This window comes from Panicum virgatum, chromosome 9N (assembly GCF_016808335.1).
Source record: "Panicum virgatum strain AP13 chromosome 9N, P.virgatum_v5, whole genome shotgun sequence".
In the NCBI taxonomy this organism is placed as follows: domain Eukaryota; kingdom Viridiplantae; phylum Streptophyta; class Magnoliopsida; order Poales; family Poaceae; genus Panicum; species Panicum virgatum.
In genome coordinates this window covers 70,637,683-70,648,550 of record NC_053153.1, presented here as the reverse complement: position 1 = coordinate 70,648,550, position 10,868 = coordinate 70,637,683, and the positions used below count along the sequence as shown (strand labels likewise).

The window sequence follows — 10,868 nt, the reverse complement described above, 5'->3', positions numbered from 1 at the left end:
CTGTGCTCCTTCGATGTGATCAACATCGGTTACTTCATCCACGTCAACAAAGCATTTGAAGAGCTCTCTACGACAACAGATGTGCTGATTGGACTTTAGGCTACAGTTGTTCGGCTTTCTAACAGCCGATAGTTGTGATGAGAATGCATTATGGCAAGTACGGACCAGGCGGGATTTTAACCATCGGCTCGTCAACAACCAATTTGATTGGTAATATTCAAACCCACCATTGCATCATCATACAGTATATGCGTTTATCACTTGCACTAGCTTCCTTGTATGCTTAGTAGCTTCTACTTGTGTTTCGTGTATATATTTTGAGGTGTGGATGCTGGTGACCATGTGTGGTTAGGCTCATTTGAATATGTTGAATATCTGATACCGAGCATGGCTTTTATTCTTTTGAAAATCTGAAATATGGGCACCGCTTTACTTGGCTACTAGTATGTGTAGGCTGACTTTGCTTTTACTATCTTGTACATACTTGGTAGCTAAATCATTTGCTTGGAATCAATTATGCAGCTTGAGTCTCAATGCTTATATGATAATCTTGTGCTAAATTACATTAAAATCTGAATGATGTCCATGCTGTGCTATAATGAAAAGATCCAGGTGGGTTTGTTTTGTCTCACTGATCTAGTTCGAGACTGCTTGCTATTGCACTTTAGCATGAACTTGGACGTGGCTGTGAATGACCAAAACCTTGCTTTAAGCTTCTGATGGTTCAACAGACCTAGGCTTAGCATTGGTTGGTAAGAAGTGGCCTGATAAGCAAATAACCCCTGGCACAGAACAAAAGGCTTGTTTGAGTTTCAAATGCAATATGTTTTAACCTGCAAGACCTGAGGGCATGAGTAATCAAGCTTGTTAAAAGATCCTTGTATCGGAAAGAGCTCACTGGTGTAGGTACTTGCTGATTTTTGCTTGTCATGCTTTAATGTACTAGTTGGTTGGGCTAAGTGGTGATGCTTTTTATTTTGAAAATCCTAAAAATTCCTTGCTCATGTTCTAATATAGATATATTCTTTTGAGCTTTTCTATGCGGTGTCTTTATACTATACCCTCACTGTATATACATGCTAGCACTTGTAAATGCTTTGAGATATACCTGGAAGCTCACCACTCTTTGCATAACATAGCATATTTTTGTGGGGGGAAGAAATTTTTATCAATGATGATGGTTTGGTTTATGTGGACTGTTTGGCTAACCGAATATGATTCATCAGCTTTTAGCCGATTCACAATGATCTTTGTAGCGTCGGTTCGGCAAGTGATTGTTTTGCAGGAGAGGCCGTATGTGTTGATGCTGAGCTGATGAAGCACGAGGATGATCACATAAGTCAGTGCCATCCATGGAATATGAAAACTAGGACCAGTCTGCAACAACATTGAGATTGGTCGAGGAAGGCGTGAGGCCGGTTCATGCAATCGGTCACAAAGTCAGTTGGCTAATAGCCGATCTATCGGCTCGGGGGGCAAGACCATCAGTGGCATAAGAAGCCAATTTGAGGAGATGATGTTTTTATTTGGTTTACGGCTGGCACTTAGAAGATTATGTCATATTTGGCCAAACTTGGGGGGGGGCATGTGTTATCGCCAGAATTTGACCAGGATTGGTAGGCCAAATGTCAGAAGAAACAGTAAAGGAGTCCACTTAGACAGGCTTATATCATAAGTTTGGCCAAATACAATGATAATTGGGCACTCAAGGGTCAAGCTGAGATGGGGTCACGGGCCTAATCTATGTTGAAGCCCAGTCTATTCGCGAGGCTGGTTCGGACTGCAGGAAGAGGCAGCACAAAAATGGACGCCCAGGCCACATATGGACTCCGTTTTGGATGTTCTAGATATGCATGGAACGATAAGGAGATAAGCTTTCCAATACAACTGGAATCACGTCCAGATTCGCTCGGAGTCGACAGAAATTGCTGAAACAATAGGACGACCAGAATCTGCTACAATTATACGGCATGTTTCGGCTAATATTTGGAAGCTTCATGAAGATCTGGACCGGTGGAGGGAAGAGTCCAGATCATGTTATCTAATCTTCAAGTCTTTATTGAGTTGTAATCTATCTCTAGTCTTCATTTAGGAAAGAGTTTAGAGGTTGCCTTGCACGGCAAGAAGTCTCTGGACTATAAATATGTACCCTATGACATTTGTAAAGGAAGAACGTCATCAAGTTTTGCAACAACACCTTGGCGCAACACCGCCCCTAATTCTAGGGTTTCATCCAAGTAAGCGCCATGCTGCCCTGATCGTCTTCTTGCGATCAGGGCAACATTGTTCTTGCCTTTACCTTGGTATTACTCGTACTGAAGTGTTTTTAATGGCGAGTAATGCTAGTTATCTTGATATTCGTAGCATGATTTTTAGTAGATCTATCATGCTCTTGTTGTTTACCATCTACGAATATCATGTTTTCTCTATGCGTTCATGCTTTGACCTTAAGCTAATTCTCGTTGCAAAGGATTAGTTGCGTAGAGATAACACCTTGCTTCTTTTCTATCTAGTAGATCCAATCTGTTATGGTTTGTTCTTATTTTATAAGGATTAGCTCAATATCCGCTAGGTTAGGCCTTGCAAACGGATTGGATGTTCCGGTGATGTAATATATGCTTTGTTCTAGCCTTGATAGGGATTGTTCCGGGAATCGGCTCTTGCTAGTTCTTAGGCCTCTGTTTTTTGTTATGGTTTAGTTATCTGTTATACTCGCTAGGCCTAGTTACGTGTAGGATGTTCCGATCTAGCGGTGAAGCTATTACTGTCGTGGGTTGGATTAGCTAGATTCAATTGAAGCAAGTTCTCATAGTTATTTGCTTTATCCACTGATATCCAGATATACAGATCAGATCTGACACCGGGACTTGATCGGTTCTTTGAAAGCCGATGCAAGAGTCGTCCCGGGGAGCCGACCACGGCTCGGACTAATGTTTACACGTGTGTGTGCTTGTAGGCAATTCGTCGCAAGCACGTTCGCACCTTCCTGATTGGGTATAGGTCAGGTGGCACGCCCTGCGTCTTAGAAAGCCGTGGCGTGTGCCAGGATTGCGGGCCGTTGACGAGGGAGCAGTGCCTGCCAGCGCTCCAGCGACCTCCCGGCTCTTCGTGTTGCCTGTTGCTACTCGCCGGTGGGTTTTGACGGCAATCTCATCCTCTGTTCTCTCGTGTAATGGCTCCCTCGTCAACGGCAATGGCTCGTGTTCTTCTCCCCCCTCTCTGTGCCTACCCCTGAGGCCCAGATCCATGCAATGGCTCGCGAATCCAGTGCATCGGCGTCGGAGCAGTGGGGTGCGGATGAGCTCCCGCTCATCCTTTGCACTGATTGTGGGCTCCGGCAAGTGGTGCGGCGCAGATCGAAGCAGGAATGGAGCTTTGGGAAGGTGTTCTACTGCTGCCCGTTGCACAAGGTGAGTTCGGGTGTGAGTTGATGTGTTGATTTGTTGCCCGCTCATCTTTGATTTAATTGAGGAAGATTTGAGCTTGTTTTGTTGGTCTGTGTAGCATGATGGAAGTGGATGCCCTTTTTGGTTCTGGGAAGAAGATTACGTTGTCAAGCTAAGGAGTCTTGGGTTGCTGAAAGGAGGCAGTTTAATGCAGCTGGAAGGCCCTATTGCAGCCCCAAGGATGGAGTTTCTGCATGCTAGAGATGGAGAATGGAAGAAGAAGAATGCCACTGAAATAGTTAGGTTGCTAAAGTCAATATGTGTTGTATGTGTATCTATTCTGTGTGTGCAATGTGTGATGCTGTTGCTCTTAGTGTTTAAGAACTAAACATGGAATGTATGGAAGCTATTAGCACGTATGAACTGAGCATGAAATGTATGGAATTTGAAGTCTTTGTGACCAAGAACTAATGAATGTAATTTGAGAAGCATCACATGAGCTTGAATTGTCAGAACTATTTGACAGAAACTAGAGGGCAGTGGCTATTGTTCACAGCCATTTCAGATAAATGAGTTGACAAGCATTTCAGAGAAATGAGTTCACTAGCATTTCATAGACATGTCACAGAAACTAGAGTTCACAGCCATTTCTCATAAACTAGTTCACAAGCATTTCACAGAAACTAGAGTTCACAGCCTAATGTTTTGTTGTAGACCCATTTCAGCAATTACCAAAAGCACAAAAGCCCTATTGTTTTGCTGTACAACCATGACAGTAGGTTAGACAAACCACAAAAGGTCACAAAAGATTTGAGCTAGTCACAGATGCTGTAAGCTAGGTCTACTTCTTGGCTAGCTTCCTCTTCTTAGTTGGTGCCTGTCCATCTCCACCAATCTTGGTATTTGTCTTGGCTGCCTTCCTTTGTTTGGATGATTCCTGTCCATCTCCACCAGTTTGACTATTTTTCTTCGAGGCCTTCCCTTTCTTTGATGTTGCTGCCTGCCTCCCAGCCTTGGTTGCTATTGTTAATGGGACTCCAGGTCTGGCCCTTGGACGGTTGTTCTGAACAAATTCAGAATCAGGTAATGGTCCATGATTCAGAAGAAGCCTGCTGGATTGTGATCCTTCAGCAGTCATCTGGCTCATCATTGTTGAACTAAGTTGTGACATAAGTTGGGAACTACCTACTTCTTGCTGGATGTCCTCCTGCACAGAATTAGAAGACAATCAGAAGATATGTGGTTTGACAATTACACATGTTGTCTGACTCATTGAGACTTACCATGTCACATGTTGCATTGCCCTCCTCCTGGACTGTTTGGGCCTTCCTTCTTGCTGGTTGTTTGGGTCTCAAGCCTAGCTTCTTTATTTCACATGTTGCCTGGTTGTGTTGATCGGACTGACAGTACCTACAATGCATCACCACTCCATGCTTTGTCATTTTAGGCCCATGTTTTCCGTGGACCTCATGAGGTTGCTTTCTCCTTGACTTCTTGGGCCTCCCAACTTTCTTCTCATAGATTGGAGCTAGAACTTGTGGCCCATTAACATGCTCCCACTCTCTCTTGTCTCTGCATGGCCAAATGTTGAACTCATACGCTTTTCTGAAACTCTCTACAGAATAGCAACTTGGTACAACAGATTCAGCTGGAATTCTCTCATGCCTTAAGGCAGCTATAGCATGGTTACATGGTATCCCAGTTAGGTCCCACCTTCTACAATCACAGTGTTGGGTGGCCAATTCAACAATGTACTGATTCTCCCTCTCATTTACTTGAAACACACTCTGGCCAGCAGGCAGTGCATAGCACAAGTTGGCCCATTCAAACCTCTTCAGAATTTTCTTTCTAATTTTGGGGCACAGGGGACCTTGGAACTTTTCTGCCATCTCTTTTTGCTTGTTCACAATCCTAGTCATCATTTGACACTTGATCTTCTCAAACATAGAGAGTATAGGCAATTCCCTTGCTTCCAGTATGTATCTGTTGAACACCTCACAACTGTTGTTCAACAAGATATCACATTTAGGGAACTCAGAGAAGAAGGCCTTTACCCATGTGTTTGGTGGCATCTTCTCTAACCATGTGTAGGCAGCTGCATTTAATGTCTTCATTTGGTCCATGTTTCTGTTCCAATCCATCACAGTGGTTGATCTTGCACACATCCATAGCTGATTCTTCAGTGTCTCTCCCTTGAAGTGCTGCTGGAAATTGGAGTATAAGTGCCTAACACAGAACCTATGTTCTGCTTCTGGAAAGACTTGATCCACAGCAGGGATCAAACCCTGTACAATGAATATAGGCATGAGTACAATTATGAGTACAAGCATGAGGATTATCTGATTACCTTTTGTTTATCAGTCATTACAGTCCAAGGATAAGTGTTCTCAATTCCAAGATCACTCTTCAATGTATTCAAGAACCACAGCCATGAGTCCTTGCACTCTACCTCAACCACAGCCATTGCAATGGGATATATACAGTCATTAGGATCAATACCTACTGCAGTCAATAGAATTCCTCCAGTTCTAGTCTTTATGTGGCACCCATCCAAGCATATCAAGGGCCTGCATGCACTTAGAAATCCCCTTTTGGATGCATCCAATGAAAAATAGCAGGTACTGAAATGATTACTAACTACATTGAGATAGAAAGATATCCCAGGATTACTTCTCCTTAGCTCTTGCCCATAATCCCATAACTGGTTGTACTGCTCTTCCTCATCTCCGTGGACCTTCTTCAGAGCAATGAGCCTAGCTCTTGCCAACTTGGTTCTAGTTGGGGTTAGATTCCATTCTCTCTGCACAACCTTTGCAAAGTTTGCCAAACTCATTTTATCATTACTTCCGAACACCTCAATGTACTTCTCTGCTAGCCACTTGGAAGTGCATCTCTGCAAAACAAATTCCTTTTGACAGTTGTGCTCACTCTGATATGTCTTGACCATGAAACATTTGGCCCTGCTATCATGGGAAGCATACAACCTCCATGGACATCCTGGAGCATAGTGAGCCTCTATCCTAGTTCTATCATTCCTTGGCATCTTTATCTGCACCCTATTCTTCAGACTGTATTCAGTGATTGCCTTCCTCAAAACCTCAACTGAAGGAAACAACATCCCTGGTTTGAACACTGGATTACTAAAGTCCTCTGCAGACCAAGACTTGAACCTTAATCTCACTTCTCCTTCATCCTCAGAATCTGGAAGATCCCAGCAGTCCTCATCTATACAAATATCATCATCAACACCTTGACTTGATGATGCATTCACAGCTGCACCCTCATCATTCAACCCCACATCAACATTCTTAACAAACAAGTCATCATCATCTGCATCAATTTCATAGTCACTGTCCACGAAATCTGAGTCTTCAGAACTGCCATCATCACCACCACTTGAATCACTTCCTTCATCATCTACCATGCCTCTACTAGTGCTTGGTACATCACTGTAAAAATTTGGTAGCTTCTCATCCACCTTCTTTGGAACATACTGCACCTTGTGAGGGCTCAGTACCTTGGGCAAATCAGCAACTAGGTTCACTACAATATCATCAAAGTCCAAGCCTGCAATGTTGTCATCATGATCAAAGTATACCACAAGGTTCTTGACCCTATCTACAACTGACACCATCACATTAGTGTATGAGTCATTGGAAATCACTCTTAATCCATCAGCCACATCCTTCCCAGGTAACTGCCAGTAAATCCTCATGCTTTCAGTCCTCTCATATCCAAGTTGCTCTATGAAATCATCAAACCACAAAGGAGACCATGTCTCTGACTCACAATAATCGAACCAAGAAACCTTCCCATCCACATAGCTCCTCAACTGGCCATGCCCAACAAAAAAACAGCCATGTCGGACCTCTACTGTGAACTCATCACTACCAGAACCTACACAAAATTGCACATGGATCATGAACACAACCTTCCACAAAACCCCACGGCTCAACCAAAACCCTAACAATCTTCCTGAAATCGACCAAATACCCGACATTTCCACCAAATACATGATCTACGTGTACCAATACTCGACCGACAACTAACTAATCTCAAAGATTGGGGCTTTAATCGACTCACCATACACGGGCGCAGGTTCTGCTTTCCGCCGCAATCGCGGCGCCATCGCTGCGCTTCAAGTGCCACGACTGGTCCCTCCTTGCCTCCCTTCAGATCCTCTCGCGAGCATCCACTGCCGCCGGCCCCTCACTATCTTCGATGAACGCCGATCGCCGCCGCCCTAATCGCCCCCTTCCGCCTCGTCACTGAGGAAGACGAAAGAACAGGGGAGCATAAGGAGGGGTCGGGATGGGAGGGCCTACTTGCACTTTATTTATTTATTTTTTTGCCTCTAGTCAGATGCCAACACACAGGCCAGGTCCACGTCAGAGCCGGCTTGGCGATCCACGTAGACGGTCAGAGCAGGTCAAGGGCGTTTTGGACCTCAAATGGCTCACTTAAATAGATCGTGGACCTAGAAATATATTTTCAAAGTTCATGGACCTAAACAGAAAAGGAGAACTAGTTTAAGGACCCACAGTGCATTTTACTCTAATTATTATATCCTACCACCGAACAAAATGACAATAGAAAGTCCTATATACAATCATGCGAAAAATAAACAAGAATTTTCCCATACGGACTCGGTCACTCATGCTCTGATGCATGCATTCTTTGCTTGCAAGACACACGATGGAAATAACTTGCAGTTTCAAAGCAATTTACCAAAGCTTTTTTTCGTCTCTCTTACTATGTGATTACCATGCAATTACCGAACCAGATAGATATAGGGATGATGAAGCGATCAGTGCGATTAGCGAGGTCCGCCTCCGCCCGCCGGCGGCCATGGAGCTCCACGACCCGGAAGCCGGCCTTCTCCCTCCTCACCAGCGGGAACTGTCCTTCCGCCTGTCCACCAGCAACGCGACGCTCCGCGCGGCGCAGCACCGGCACAGCCGGCCGCTCATCATCCAGAAGGTGCCGCCGAGCGTGCGGGCCGGCCTGGAGGAGCGCTACTTCTCGCCGGACGTGGTCTCCATCGGGCCCTACCACCACCGCGCCTCGCCGCACCTGGTGGAGATGGAGCAGGTGAAGGAGGCCGTGGCGCACGAGTTCTGCCGGAGCGCCGTGAAGGGGAAGACGACCGTTGACATGTTCCTCGAGGCTGTCCGGCCGGTCCTGCCGGAGGCGCGGCTCTGCTACTCCGACGGGCTCACCATGGCCGACACCGACTTCGCCAACATGATGGTCGTCGACGGGTGCTTCCTGCTCGCCGTGGTGGCGATCCTCACCAAGGACTACCCGGCGGAGCTGGAGCACTGGTCGTGGACGCACGGTCGCATGCTGCGGATCATGAAGGACATCCTGCTGCTCGAGAACCAGATCCCCTGGGCCGTGGTGCGCGCGCTCGCGGCGCTGCGGCCCGTCCGCGTCGACGAGTTTGTCGCCAAGATCCTCGCCTACCTCGACGTCGGCAGCCGTGAGCCGCGGTTCGACGACGCGCCGTGGCACGGGCTGAGCCCCGTCCACCTCCTGGACCTCGTCCACCAGCGGCACCTCGGCGGGTCCGCCGCGCCAGCGGCCGGCGCCGGCGTCCGGTACTGCGACTACGCGCGCCCGTTCGCGCACTTCACGTCGGCCGTGGAGCTCGCGGAGGCCGGCATCCGGATCCACGGCAGCGGCACGTGCCGCGTGACGGACGTGAGGGTGGAGCCGGCGGCGCTCCGGGTCGGCCGGCTCGTCCTCCCGCAGCTGGCGCTCAGCTGGCTGCCGTGCTGCTGGCTCATCAACATGGTGGCGTTGGAGTGCGTGACGGACCGGTCGGATCAGAGCGGCGTCAGCTCCTACCTCGCTATCCTCGGCTCGCTCATCCGCACCGAGCGGGACGTCGAGGAGCTGCGGTCCAGGAGGATCCTGTTCAGCACCATGAGCGACCAGCGGACGGCCGAGTTCTTCGAGGCCCTCATGGACCCGCTGCCGCGCCAGGAGCTCTACCTGCAGACGCTCGAGGGCATCGTCGAGCTCCGGGCCAGGAGGAGGACGAGGAGCCGCCTCCACGCCGTCTACTACAGGAACAGGAGGATCATCTTGGCCGCCGCGCCGCTGCTCAGCCTCCTCGTCGCCATCATCGGCTTGGCGCTCACCAACTCCCTCAAGCGCAAGTAGTCCAAGTACTCCGCAACATTGTCAATAATCTACCAAAATGATCGATCGACTTCGTTGTCGGTCTGTGTTGTCGTACCCTGCACATAAGCACACGTAAAGCTGAATAAATTGAGCGGTTCTTGCATTCAGAAAAACATTAAATAAAAAGAATCTATCGCCCATCAACTCGTGCATTATAACGGTTACTAGTGTTGAAAACAGTCGGGATAAATCTCGTCCCATTCCACTAGATTTATACATTTTTACCAGCTCGTTTTCGTATTTTTTAATAAATTTGAAATATGTACCGAATATAGGACGTCAAATTTGGAAACAGGACAAATACTGTTTTTCAGCCCCATGTAAAGAAGCCCAGCAGGCTGATCCTCGACTCCTCTTGCAGCCAGGTGGGTCGGGCCACGGCCCACCCTAAGAAATGGTCCAAACCAGCACTTGAACAGGTGCCCAGCACTTAACATCTCCGCCAGCAGTCGCTCGCCCGCTCGTCCGCCCTGACCGCTCGCTCTCTCCCGATGCGACTGCAAGTGCGCACCTAGTGGTTCGGGGCGGCGGCCGGCCCGCTGCAAGCTGCTGGAGGCCAGCAGCAGCACCAGCGCTGCAGCGCACACTGCGGAGGTAGGACGTAGGAGCACGGCTGCTGGGGTTAACGGCGGTCGCTCTGATCCATCTATGGCCCTGTGTTCCTTACATGTAAACACAAAAAAACCGTAAACGCATTAAAGTGAAAAGAAATCTTATTAATTTGAAATACTAAATGAAGTCTATTTATAAAACGAATCTAATGAGCCTACTTAATCTATGATTTGCAACAGTGATGCTACGGTAACCGTCCGCTAATTATTGATTAATCATGGATTAATTAGCATTATTAGATTCGTCTCGCGATTTACAACCCATCTGTGCAAAAAGTTTTATAAATAGACTTCATTTAGTACTTCAAATGACCAAGATTCATTTGTAAATTTTTTTGCAAAATGAACTAAACAGACCCTATATTTTTTTCCCCATCTGTGTTAAGCTCTGAACCTCTCTCACGCGCCGGTTCGGCGGTTCTTGCCTGCGTCTCAGCAGAAGCTGTGGACGCCAATTAACCACAGTGGGCCGTGTTGAGCTTTCTTCCTTTGGGCTCTCAGGGAAAAGTGGCCCGTATGGCCCGTTCGGGAGCGCTTTTTTCTTTTTTATATTTTGAAAAAATAAAAATTTCAAAAATATATGTCCGTTTTGAAATATTTTAAAAATACCCCACGGTCGCCCTATAGGGCGACAGGCCCTAAGTGTAATTTTTTTTCTTCAAATTTGCAACGAGATCCCTGG

The 10,868-nt window shown here is 47.1% G+C and overlaps 1 protein-coding gene across 1 annotated transcript; it reads left to right on the top strand.

Moving 5' to 3' along the window:
- The first annotated feature begins 8,234 nt into the window (after window positions 1-8,234).
- LOC120689314 (UPF0481 protein At3g47200-like) lies at window positions 8,235-9,554 on the top strand. The gene has a single exon (XM_039971612.1). The coding sequence runs from the start codon at window positions 8,235-8,237 to the stop codon at window positions 9,552-9,554; it is 1,320 nt and encodes a 439-aa protein (XP_039827546.1).
- Window positions 9,555-10,868: the final 1,314 nt, after the last annotated feature.

Coding starts and splice junctions, on each gene's coding strand:
- LOC120689314 (XM_039971612.1), top strand. CDS start 8,235: ATGGAGCTCCACGACCCGGAAGCCGGCCTTCTCCCTCCTCACCAGCGG.